General features: G+C 40.8%; 1 protein-coding gene and 1 long non-coding RNA gene across 7 annotated transcripts in view; one reads left to right on the top strand and one right to left on the bottom strand.

Moving 5' to 3' along the window:
* Positions 1–12,838, bottom strand: part of LOC149127573 (uncharacterized) — a 42,492-nt gene extending 29,654 nt beyond the window's left edge. The window contains exon 1 of the long non-coding RNA XR_016231760.1: positions 12,687–12,838. This is a non-coding gene — a long non-coding RNA (uncharacterized LOC149127573). The remainder of the gene's footprint in view (positions 1–12,686) is intronic.
* WASL (WASP like actin nucleation promoting factor) overlaps positions 12,773–13,531 on the top strand; it is an 83,752-nt gene continuing 82,993 nt past the window's right edge. For 3 of the 6 annotated variants that reach the window (XR_016231757.1, XM_002712090.6, XM_089329499.1), the window contains exon 1: positions 12,773–13,430. Coding sequence is in view for 2 of the 6 variants with exons in the window: in XM_002712090.6 (XP_002712136.1) it covers positions 13,308–13,430 (123 nt within the window). In the remaining 4 variants the exon portion in view is untranslated. The remainder of the gene's footprint in view (positions 13,431–13,531) is intronic. The other 3 variants (XM_089329500.1, XM_089329502.1, XM_089329501.1) reach the window with 2 other exon arrangements.

Genomic DNA, 13,531 nt, shown 5'->3' with positions numbered 1-13,531 from the left:
GGCCAGCATTGTAGCATAGCGGGTAAAGCTGCCACCTGATATACTGACATCTCTATGGGCACTTGTTTGTTTCTCAGTTGCTCTACTTCTGATCCAGCTACCTGCCAATGGCCTGGGAAAAGCAGCACAAGAAGGCTCAACTGTTTAGGCTCCTGCATGCACATGGGAGACCTGGAAGAAGCTCCTGGCTTCTTTCTTGGGCCTGGCCCAGCCCTGGCTGTTGCAGCCATCTGGAGAGTGAACTGTCAGATGGAAGACTGTGTATATGTGTATGTGTGTTTCCCTCTCCCCCTGTAACTTTTTCAAAAATAAATAAATCTTAAAAAAAATGATCCTTAATTACTTATGATTTCCAACTGTTAAAAATTTGTTGAAATTTTGGCAGTAAAATTTCTTGAAAACTGATAAAACACTTAATGTCCATATTTATTTCAAACAAAAAAACACACAACATTTTTATGTTTTATCTTTGAACCTTACAATCACATAATGATGGACAAAATTCCTTTTAAGATTTTATTTATTTATTTATTTATTTATTTATTTGAAAGAGTTACACAGAGAGGAGAGGCAGAGAGAGGTCTTTCATCAACTGGTTCACTCTCCAACTGGCTGCAATGGTTGGAGCTGCGCCGATCCCAAGCCAGGAGCCAGGAGATTCTCCCAGGTCTCCCATGCAGGTGCAGGGGCCATCTTCTACTGCTTTCCCAGGCCATAGCAGAGAGCTGGATCGGAAGTGGAACAGCCAGGTCTCAAACCAGTGCCCATTTGGGATGGCGGCGCTTCAGGCCAGGGCATTAACTCGCTGCACCACAGCACTGAGTGACTTTTTAAAATATGTCTTGGAAAATCTAAATTTCTTTAGAAAATTAGTTACTTTCTCACTCATGGTTAAAAACTTGAAGAAACATTAAATGGTGCCTCAAGGTGGGCATGTGGCTTAATGGTTAAGATACCTGCATATGACTGGCTGCTGAATCCAGCTTCCTGCTAATGGGAATCCTGGGACACAGTGATGATGGCCCAGGCTGCTGAGTACCAGCCATCCACATAAGAGGACTGTATTGAGTTCCCGGCTCCTCTTGTAGGCATTTGAGGAGTACGTCAGTGGATGGGAGTCTCTCTCTCTCTCTCTTTCTACTTCTCTCACTCTCTCTTTCTCCTTTCCTTCTGTGAAATAAATGAACAAAAAATGTCTAAATATGCCTGTTTCTCCTTCCCCCAAAATTTCTCCTAACAACTATTTGTCATCACCACAAAGATGAGCAAACATGAACAGTTGCCTGTTTTGTAAATTTTAAAAAGTTAACATCCTAAATTCAATGACTCTAGAAACTTACAATAAAATAAATTTACAATAAAATAACTACTGAATTTCCTTGTTACATATTATTTTCATGGTCATTTCCTATGTCATTATAAAGTGCTTAAGATATTGTCAGTGATGGCATTGTGATACAGTGGGTTTAGTTGTAACTTGCAGCAGCAGCAACATATATCAGAGTGCCTGGGTTCTAGTACCAGATGTTCTACTTCCAATCCGGCCTCCTGTTAATGAGCCTGGGAAGTCAGCAGATGGCAGCCCAGGTGCTTGGGTCCCTGTCACTAAGTGGGAGAACAAGATGGAGTTCCTGGCTTCCAGCTTCAGCTTGGCCCAGCCCTGGTTTTTGCAGCCATTTGGAGAGTGAACTAGCAGATGGAATAGCTCTCATTCTGTCTGTCTGTCTGTGTTGTTCTGCATTTCAAATAAATAAATAAATAATTTTAAAGGATACTATCACTCTTACATCATTAGTTTAGGAACACTGGAACAAATCATGAGCTTCATTTTTAGGTATCGTAGTCCTCCAACTATTCAAGACAGATTCGTTCAGAATTACTATAGATTGTCCCTGAGTATCAGGCTGTGCTTCGAGGCAGGATTTATAGACTAAAGTTTGTCATTCTTCCTGGTTAACATATTCAATGCCATCTCATGATTTTTTTTTAACGATTTCATTTATTTATTTGAAAGGTAGAGTTGAAGACAGAGGGAGAGACAGAGAGAAAGGTTCTCCAGCCACTGGTTCACTCTCCAAATGGCTGCAATGGCTGGAGCTGAGTCGATTCAAAGCCAGGAGCCAGGAGTTCTTTCAGGTCTCCTATGCAGGTGCAGGGGCCCAAGCACTTGGGCCATCTTCTATTGCTTTCCCAGGCCATAGCAGAGAGCTAGATCGGAAGAGGAGCAGCTGGGACACAAACGTGCCCATATGGGATGCCAGCGCCGCAGGCGTAGGTTTAGCCTACTCCACCACAGCATCGGCCCTAATTCTTAAATTCCTTCTTATTTGATGGCCAGAACTATAAAGTTTCCTAAAAGCAAGGGTTGCCACACGTTTTCTGTATTTGAGGCTTTGTGAGGTGTAAGGTAGCATCAGAGCAGTCATAGATAATACATAAAAGAATGTGAATAATGTGTTCCAAGAATACTTTTAAAAAAACTGGCAACAGGACCACTTGACCCCTGGACATATTTACTTATCCAGGCCCTAAATATTTATAGAGTCCTAGTACATTCTATATCCTAATAACAAGAGATAATATAGTTTCCAATGTTGGAATATGAATGAGAATGTCACTGCCTCTTGCCTCATCACAGCCTGATAACCAATTTGAAATAATTCAATTTTCTGGAAGATCTGTGGCCTATAACCACCTCCATGGTACAAACTTCAGAAACACTTAGGGGGCTGGTGCTGTGGTACAGTAGGTTATACCTCCGCCTGCAGTGCCATCATCCCACATTGGCACTGGTTCAAATCCCGGATATTCCACTTCTGATCCAGATCCTTGCTAATGTGCCTGGGAAAGCAGGGGAGGATGGCTCAAGTGCTTGGGCCCCTGCACCCATGTGGGAGACCTGGAAGAAACTCCTGTCATCTGGCTTCAGACTGGCCCAACTCCAGCCACTGCAGCCATTTGGGGAGTCAACCAGTGGATGCAAGCCCTGTCTGTCTGTCTCTCCCTCTCTCTGTCTATAACCCTGTCTCTCAAATAAAATTTTTTAAAAAGAAAAAGGATCACTTTTTATTTCCAGTTGTACACAACAGAAATTTATTGGAAGGATATTGTGAGACTCACAAGTTGCTCATTTCTCAAGCAGTCAGCTCTCTTAGACCATCTCTCTATTGCACTTGATATTGTGCTAGTTCACTGCATAAAATAAAATTATGTTGCAATGATCTGAACAGCAGGTAGATGGAAGTATATCAGATACTTCATCAAGTGATTAATTCCAGATTACAGTATTTACAGATAATATTAATTACAAATACCATCAAATACAGGATACCTCAGGGACATTTCTGGGAGTCTGTTCTAATGCATATATCTCTTTCCAAACAAAGGACATTTTACTATTCTTTCTAAGACTTCAGTAACAATGAGCCTTTTTGGATGGTTATGGGACATAACTGAGTCCCTTGTTTCAACCTGTGTATCCAGTGATAATTCAATTTTTATCTTGGAGTAGAGTTGACAGCAAAAGGTGCCTTGTGGAGGTGAAGCAGTCTACCAATTGTCCCTCACAACACAATGTATCTCATGGTGCTTGGAGAGCCTAAGGAAGATTGGGTTGTCTCCTAGACTTACATTTAAACAGGAAACTGTGACAGTGTGACACATTCTCCTTATGTGTGTCATAACATTGTAATGTGCAAGCATGTAGATACCATCATTGTGTAGGAACTGAATCAACATGCCAAGTCAGTTCTGATGCTTGTGATAGCATTCCTCTTTCATCAATTCAATGTCTCAGTAATTGAATATAAACACACAATAGCTTTAGATGAAGAGTACCAAGGTGAACGAAGTAGCAAGATATCATTATTTATATCTTCCCATCTTAAGGAAGGAAAACTGGAAATGTGTGACAGTGAGTACGTGACTTGATTTGTAAATCACTTGTTCAAGTTAGTTAAGATGTTATCTTAGTTGAGAATATTTTAGTTGCAGGTAACAGAAAACTCCTGGAAAAACCAGAAAAGGGGAATGAATTTATACAAGCCAGCGAAGTATTTCTCAAAATCCAAAGATGATAAGTGAAACTGGGCCTTACAAAGGACAAAAACTAGGGAATGTAAAGTTATCAGGCTCACAGGCTATTCTTGTTGGTATCTCCTTCTCTGGGAAGCACAGCTCATCTCTTCTTTATGTTAGTTCTACTTCATTCTGCTTTCTCTTCCACGCACACAGAAAATGTTGCCTCCCATTACTTGAGTGCATGTGTGTGTGTGTGTGTACACATACACTAAGTTGATGCACTCAGTATACACTAATATTTATAGTGAGTGATTCCCAGATTCCAGGATACAGTTTTGATTGACATGTACTCCTGGTCCAATCTATGGCAAGAGGACTTGATCAGAAAATATGGACACGGCTATCCCTGCTTGGGAGCATGGATATCAGTTCTGAAGAAGAGTAGGTATCTATTACAGGAAAATATAGAGCAGTAAAGATGATACATATGAAATCTAGTTATCAGCAAATAATCTGAAAGGTAGTAATGCACAGAAACTGAATAGGAAAAGTACAAACAAGAAGAAATGAATTTGAAACTATGATATATGTGTTGCCATCTCTGAAGGAGACAAGGAACTTAGGGCCTTCTAGCAAATAATATAGTATTTGTCCTTGACTATTTGCTAGGAAATCAATTTCTCATTCTTTCTCTGCTGTTTTTATTTTTTAAGCAAGCCCAAGGTGCTATCCCAAATTTCATTTTTTTATTTATTATTTGAAGGTCAGTGTTTTATGCGTGTGTGTGTGTGTGTGTGTGTGTATGGAGAGAGAGACAGAGAGACAGAGATCTTCCATCAGTTGGTTCACACCCTAAGTGGCCGCAATGGCCAACACAGAGCCAGGCTGAAAGCAGGAGCCAGGAGCCTCATCCTGGTCCAGTTGGGGTAGCAGAGGCCCAAGCACTTGGGCAATCCTCCGTTACTTTTCACAGGCCATTAGCAGGGAGCTGAATAGGAAGTAGATTGGCCAGGTCACGAACCGGCACCCATATAGGATGTCAGCATGTGGGTGGCAGCTTTACCCATTACATCACAATGTCGGCCACCTTTGCTGTTTTATATTTAGGCACCTGACTACCACAATACACATGAGCTTTTGCAGAATACTGGAGGATTAAATAAAGAGAGAAGTTATGAAGGGTTTCCACTTCTGTCTTTCCTGAGTGGATTTTCTCCTCCATGGTCCCAGTTTCCACTAACAGATCAGCTATGATTCCACCTTCTCCCACTGTTCCTCCAGCCTCAAGGTTATAGTCACTTTCTACTGTGCCTAATCTCTGGGTTTGTTCACTGTCCTCTATTTGATTTTTCAGAATTCCTATTGTCTTGAAAACAATTTCCTGGATTTAAATTCATTGCATTTCTGATCAATACAACCTTTGAGGGATGTTGATGCCAAGGTTTCTCTGAAGTCTCAGGCACTACTGAGTTAGAGCTGAGAACAAAAATCTAAAAATGCTTCTAAATGCTTCAGGGACTTAGAAATTACTGCAAATCAAGTCAAAATTCAGTGAAGATCAAGCAAACAAAAATAACTGTTTGACTTTGATAAAAGTATAATTTAGATCTAAGTATTGTTCTCTGTTAAATATTTGTTAGTATTTCCTTTCCTGCAAAGCTGAGCAGTAACTGCTGAGGGTCTTCACCTGCAGCATATGAATTAGGGCTGTCACTAGTCTGTCTATCACTATGGTACAAATTAGCAAAAGGTGTCTCCTCTGGGTGCCAAGGCCCATGACTGGACTCAAAGAGTATAAACTAGGTTCAGCTTACACAACTTTAGAAGCTATCATTTGGCATGCTGTTAGCACAAAGGAAAAATCCTGGATTTAGCGCTCTTCTAAAGAAACGACACCATGGCTGTGTCTGCTCAATCCCCTTGACCAGCTCATGTACCATTCCCCTAACTGCTGAGAGCGCTTCCTGCCAAAGGCTCACAGTTGCTGCTTTCTCCAGAAACTTGGCAAAACATTCCCCTACCTCCCCCAAAGTCAGTGACTGAATGTGCAATATCAGGCTGAGCTTCTTGCTGCAGGATGACATTTCTGTAGAGTGATTTACGCTCCCTAGTCTCACTTCCTGTAGATCAGGTTATTTACACGTTAGTATGTATAGGGTGCATATAAATATGGCTAAGTAGTTTGACCTACAATTCTTGAATTTTCTTTTTTTTTAATTCCTATCTACCATTTACTTAGAAGCTAGTGTCCGGCAGGCATTGTAGCCTATAACATATGTTGTAATGTGGTTTGTAATGTACATTGTTTCATACATTATTTCAATTTTCCTTCCTACAATATCCCCATGAGATACATATTTTCTCCTTTGTATAGATGAGAAAAATGAGGTACAGTGAAGGTAAGCAATCTGACCACTGCAGAACTGCAGTTCAACGAAGTCTAACCATGTTTGCATTATTTTCATTACACCATATCATGGTGGCTCTCAACGAAATTTTTAGACACATTTAAACAACAGCTGTTTCTATGTAACAAACCAAATATACCCACATATTGTTTTATGTCTTTTTGCCTTTCCATTTCAGGCATAGGTGAATGAGGACTTTGAACTACATAATTGCTAAGGTCCCTGCCAGCTCTAACACACTGATTCTAAATAAAGATATTGAGTTGAATGACTCCTGAAGAAGGAATAAGGAATTTATTCTAATGTGACCACTGACTCTAGCTAAATTGAATGTTTAATATTTTTCCTCATCTTTAAAAAAAGAAACAAAAAGCAATGAATAATATTAATTCTCAACCATAAGAAACTGAATTGTGACTGATTTAACAATGATCAAGTATTATGCAATCTAGGGTTGAATATAAATAATATATATTATATCCATAATTTCATGAAACTAGTGACTATCCATTTTTTCCTACTGTGAGGTAATTAAAAGTAGAAATTTTATGTGCAGAAATTTTAGCTCTTACTAATCCATCTTCCAATATAAGTTATATAAGTTTATAAGTTACATTCATTTCCAGGAAGTATGTCCTAAGACGCTAGATTTTTTAAGTCTAAAAAACACAGGAATGATTAGGTAATTTGGAGCTGAGAAGGACTTTATCAATCATTAATTCATTCCTTTCATTTCACAAATAAGTAAGCTGAAGCATGCAGAGGTTGAGTGACTTTACTAAGATTACATGACAAGTTATTATCAGAACTCAGATTGGATCAGCGAAACGCTGCTCAACCCGGGGGCTCTTTTGCCAGTTGTGAACAATGAAGACATTCTGCTTACAGAATCTACCCTATGTAGCTTTTAAACTGACAAGAATAAATCTCAGTGGGTTCACTACCAGTACCCTCCCAAACAAGGTAGGTGGTACAGATATAGTCTATGTAATGCTATATGCCCTATATGCTTGCGGAAGGAAAGGAAGGTTGGGGGTAGTGGTAAATTTAATCCCTTGGATGTTCTCTGATCAGTCCATCAGAATCACCAGCAGGGCTTATTAGAGCATACATTCATTGATGATTCCTATCCCCAGATTTCTTGTTTAGGTCAAGAGTTGCAGAGAGATCTTTCATCTGCTGGTTCAAATGGCAGCAATTGCTGGAGCTTGGCCAATTCAAAGCCAGGAGCCAGGAGCTTCCTCTGGGTCCTCACAAGGCTGGAGGGGCCCAAGCACTTGGGCCTTTTTCTGTTGCTTTCTCAGGTGCATTAACAGAAAGCTGGATTGGAAGTGGAGCAACTGGGACATGAAACAAGAGCCATAAGGGATGCTTGGAACTCAGGTGGAGCTTTGACCACTACACCAAGGTGCCGGCCTCTCAACATGAAATTCTATACCTTATTAAACTATTAGCCAAGGGTGAGATTAGAATTAACATTGTTAGATGAGGAAAGCTCTCAAAAATTTTATTTCCTGTGTATTATTCTTAGGAAATCATTAAAGAACTGTCATTGCCAAACATACAAAAGAAATTGTAGATATTCTATGTATCTAAAAGATAAATGACATCGTATCCATGAAACAGAAGGTTTATAACAGAAAGCAGGAGAAGGGAAGTCTCAGGATAATCACTAAATAAGATTCCATACAACAGCAATGTAGCCACCATTCAACAGGCTGATAGAGGGCTCTGGGAGAGAGGTCTCAGACACACAAAAAAATGCATCTGTTTGATAGGTTAATTATGTATTGGGGAGGGATTTCATACCTGTTAAATAATATAGAGAGATGGGGAGGGATTTATAGCTGTTAAATTATATACAAATGAAAAAAATTAAAGGAAAAGTTGATGGAATTATTCGGGGGGGGGCACAAACTTTGAAGAATGTAAGCAAAGTACAATACTTGACTAATCAGAGAATAACATTCTGAATGCTAATGTTTTAAACACTTCTTAAATTAAAACTGTATTACAGGAGGATCAAAGGAGAAGTCAGTCGCAGTTAAGATACATCTTGGGGATGGCCTGCAACACCAGCATCCATATGGGTGGCAGTTCGAGTCTCAGCTGTTGCATTTCCAATCTAGCTCTCTGCTAACGCTCTTGGGAGAGCAGTGGAAGCTGGTACAAGTACTTAGGTCCCTATACCCATATGGGAGATCCAAAAGAAGCTCCTGGCTCTTGGCTTTGGCCTGGCCATCCATGGCCATAGCAGCCATTTGGGGAATGAATCAATAGGATGGAAAATCTCTCTCTCTCCTCTTTAATTCTGCCTTTCAAATAAATAATTTTTAAAAGATAAATCTTCACCATTTATATAGGAAGTTAACAGCTGTGTTTTAAATTGATTAGTAAATAAACAGAAATGGCATATTATTTATAAGTTTACAGGTAAAACCAGAAGAAATAGATCCAAGAGCTCAAAGTAGATGTTTCTGAAGACAGCACATGGGAATGCAGGAAGGAGTATGGACATTTTAAGTTTTGTAGCACCAATCAACTACTGAAATCCTGTATATTTGTCACTTTATAAAAATAAAAATTGACTTTAGAAAACATATGATAGATCATATTCTTTACCCCAATACTATTAGTGAAATAATAAGGTCATGTGACATCTTCAAATTATTCCAAGTATCCAAGCTATCTGCTCACCTACACTGAAGAGTAACCTTGAACACATTATAATAAAGTCAAAGGTATTCATTTGGAACATTAAACTAAGAGCCATCAAATATATATTAAAGAGCTGTGGCTGGAATACCAGTAAGTGGGAGCCTTGGGATCTGACATTCGGAATTTTTGAAATCATTTCTTGAATAAAAGTAGGTATTAAGTATCTGGAGACTTAGTCATATAGTGTTAGGAACTCACTGATAATTCACTAGCATGAATAACAATTCAGTTTTTCAGTAATAAAAAATCAGAATGAGTTGTAAATAAGCTAATAATTCCTTAAAATGTAAGCTCCAAAGAGCCTTATGCTTAAAATAACCTTTAAAGGGAGAGCAAAAAAAATTTTGCTAGCTTACTTTTCAAGATTTTAGTTCATGAAAAATAGTCAACATGCAACTTGGCAGAACATCCACTAGGAAAATTCTTTTCAGCACTGCAGTATGCAACATTTACATTAAATGTGCAGAGATATTTTACAACATGAACATTTTCAACTCCCGATGCTTGGAGATTGCATGAAAGAAATGACATTCCTCACCTCTACAGAATCTAGATTTTCTGTTGCTCTGTCTCTGTTCACTCAGTTCTGCTGCACTCAAGCAGTACATCAGTGCCCACAACTGTGACTGAAAAGGTTGGTGAGTGCCACGGATTGCCACGCACTGCTACCTCCACACTACCCCCACGCCGCCCCAGTGAAGGGTGTCATGACACTTTAAATGATTAACATTAGCCAGGGAATAGTGTGTTGCAGAAGACTTGTAGCAACACATAAAACAGTGATACTTGTAAAGAAGAAAAATGGATAACTAAGGATCAGGACAAGAGAAAATTGCAAAGTATAATGATAGCAGCAGGGAATGCCTCTGAAAATATGCCCTTACTCCCATAAACACTACTGCTGATGTTTTCTGTGAAAATGAGGCTTCTATCTTAACGGATCACAGCAAAGAAATAAAGTTTTAGAACAGGTTCTAGTTGAGGCAAGGAGTTATGTGGAAGAAATTAAATGCAAGAATTGCCTTATGTATATGTCATGTACATATTTTAATATAGCATATATGTTTTATATGTATATGAAGATAAAGTCCTCACAGTCTTCTTAACCTGGCTTACAAACTTCAAGCTACTTCCAGATGAAGTGAAATCAAATGCTTATTTCCTGGATTAAATCCAACCCCTGAAACTGGGTAAAAAGAATTTGAGATAAGAATATAATTTGCCAAAGAAAACAAAGTTGAAAGATGTCTTGTGTTCTGCCAAACAGAGGATATGCTATCAAGAATGAAAGGCAGAAAGGACTTGCTAGAACTTTTGAAATAAATATAGCCGGCACTTCTTGATCTCAGGGTAAACGTGGAAAAATAGAATCCTTTATGCATGATAAGGGGGAAACCCTAAGTGTTGCCTGTTCACATGCTCAAACGAGTAAGGAAGTCCTATTTCCAATGAAACCTTCATGCTTACACTTTCCATATTTGCAGAATATCAAGGAGTTGGAAAAAGCCCAATGAAAAGCAAAATATAACATTGAAGAAAATAAAAGCTTAAAGTGCAGTTTTATGAACTTTGGGCTAAGGAAAAATTAAAGAAACTGGGCCTGAGGAAAAAGGGCTAAGGAAAAATTAAAGAAACTGGGCTTGAGGAAAAAAGTCTATGATGATCTTAATTTTCAATCTTAAGAAATCTAAATAAAATTGAACAAGGGTTAATAGAAAATTGCATTTGGGTAAGACTTAAATATTTTTGGAAGAAATAAAGCAATTTAAACTGCAGTCTGGGAATATAAGAGGTTGAAAGACTACCAAAACTAAAAATACTGTGATCTACACATTTTAAAAGCTGATATTGTAGCATAAAAATTCTTTCAGTTTTTATTAATTACAAGTGAACAGGATTCCTAGATTTATAGTTTTTCAATGTTTTGCTATATTGGCATACTGGGGTATACTATCCTGCCAACAAAGAGAAAATGCTCCAAATTTACCATCATATATTTGGAGATTTTGTAGAGTTGTAAATTCTAAGGATAGCTTTTAGGGTTAGACAGAACAAAGGTAAAACAATATATTTTCATTCAACTTGAGCCTTTAGCCAAAGGAGAATAGAATAGACCATAGGCAAGGACAGTAAGTGACAACTAATACTTGAGTACTCACTACATGTAAGTTCCTTATATGTGCTATCATATTTTGCAACTTGGAAATAGGTGCAATTTCAATATTTACACTACACCTTTACGAAACAAATCGTTTTCATTTTATGGATGAGGAAATAGACTTACAGAAGTTAACTTGTCCAAAGTTCCATAAAGTTCTAAGAGGCTTAACAGGAACTGCCACTTAAAGCATACCTGAAGTCTGTACTTTTAGTATTAAACTTATTTACAGGTTCAAAAACATAAGGGCTTTGGTGTCTATCACTTCCCAGTAACTTTAACAGTTTGCTGCTGTTACTCTGCTTTCCACCTGTAGCTGCATTTGTGATCAAAGACAAAATAGCACCCAGGTTTATCTTCTGTGATTCAGAGGTAACTCCGGATCTACATTTCCACTACTGTCCTTTTAAACTACTTTATGAACAGTTACCCCTCCATTTTTCTATAACATTATTAATCAAGGTCAAGTTTGAAATATCCACATATTATATGAAAATCTCCAAGGTGTAACGCCCTCATTTCCTTTTGCAGATTTATAACTGCTCAATTTTACTAGACCATCTTTAACCATAAATTTTCCTAATATTTCCCAAGTGCACTGATAATGGTTTATTCATCTACTTAATACATTGGAGATTTCTATGGGAAGTTACCAGAGCCACTAAAATCAAATAGCTTTATCAAAGTTTGTCTTAGGAAGATGTCTTCACATACCACTTTTTTTTTTTTTATTGAAACTGAGAATTAGCAAACACATTAAAGTGTGTGCACAAATGCGGATACGTTTAACGTGGAGGTCAGATGCACGATTCATTGTTCCCCGTGGACCAGTTTTACCATTTCCATATTTCAAAATTTCCTCTCACAACAGTTGTGGAGCATATAAGCTTACTGAATAAAGGGGGTTATCCCAGACAACTTACAACATTTCTGCACACACATCAGCTCGAGGTTTACCTCTAAGAATTTAACCAGGTAAGGCGTTTTCCGGCCGTGACATCTCAAAATGAGAAACAATACAAGAACTCTGGGTAGATACAATACAAGAACTTTGGGGTTCCAAAGAAAGAGAAAAAGATGGGGGGATTATCTCCCAATTCACGGAATGGTTGTATGTTCAGGGTCCTTGAAAGACAGAACTCGAATTTAAATGGTACACATCCTAGTGCATTTATCGCACGTGACAAGCGAGCCAGGCGGGCGGCGGAAGCGTTTTCTAAGTGCGTTTGGAGACTCGCCCGCATCAAGATGCGTTTCAGGAACGCAGGGAGAGAGGCCTGTGCCTCCGCTCCCTCTGCTGAAGTCGGGTCGGGAGTGTGCACCTGCGGCTCAGCCCCCAGCCGGCGGCACGCGCGCCCAACTGTCCCCTCCAGATTCCAGACCTTTCTGACAGGCGGCGTGCGCGTCCCACTTCCGCCACTGAGAAAGGACGCTTCGCAAGGTGTGCACCCTCAGAAGAGAGGGCGGCGGACCACCGCGGTAGCGGATCCTCATCCTCTCAGTCCCTGGTACCCAAAGGCCACAGGCCGGAGCCAGGTCCGGGAGCCGAGCCCCACCAGCCCCCGCGCGGCCGGAAAGGGGCGGGGCTTCGGCCGGCGCGGCGAGGCCTGCCCCGGAGTGGGGGGGGGGTTCCTCCCGCGTTTCCGGCGCGCTCCCCCGCGCCCTGCGTACTGTGGTCTCGCCCGCCCCCGCTGCCATGTTGGATTGTGCGGCCGCCGCCGGCGCCGCAGGAGGCTTGTAGGAGGAGTTGGGAGTTTAGCGCAGTCGCCGGAGTGCGAGGACAACGACCATCGGGCCTAAGCCTAGCCGGGCTGGAGCTGGGAGCGTCCTTTCCTCCGCGCGGCCCGCCGTCAGCTCCTCCTCCTCCTCCCCGCGCCGGAGGAGCCTCGAGATGCTCGCTGGTGACTCCGCTGCTTCTCGCCCCTGTCACTGAGAAGGGGGGACGAGCGTGGCCCACTCACCGGAGGACACGGCCCTGGACTCTCATCCCCGCCGGCGCAACCATGAGCTCCGGGCAGCAGCAGCAGCAGCCGCCGCCGCCGCGGAGGGTCACCAACGTGGGGTCCCTGCTGCTCACCCCGCAGGAGAACGAGTCCCTGTTCACGTTCCTCGGCAAGAAATGTGTGGTCAGTGGTCGAGAACTGCGTCGCTACCTTCGACGTTGCCCGCCGGGGGCCTGGGCTTGGGGACCGGGAAGGAGGCGCGAGTGGCGCGGGGAAAGAGTCCC

Source organism: Oryctolagus cuniculus, chromosome 3 (assembly GCF_051225735.1).
Source record: "Oryctolagus cuniculus isolate XC-2025 breed Fujian yellow rabbit chromosome 3, ASM5122573v1, whole genome shotgun sequence".
NCBI classification, from domain to species: domain Eukaryota; kingdom Metazoa; phylum Chordata; class Mammalia; order Lagomorpha; family Leporidae; genus Oryctolagus; species Oryctolagus cuniculus.
This window is presented reverse-complemented; position numbering and strand designations above follow the sequence as displayed.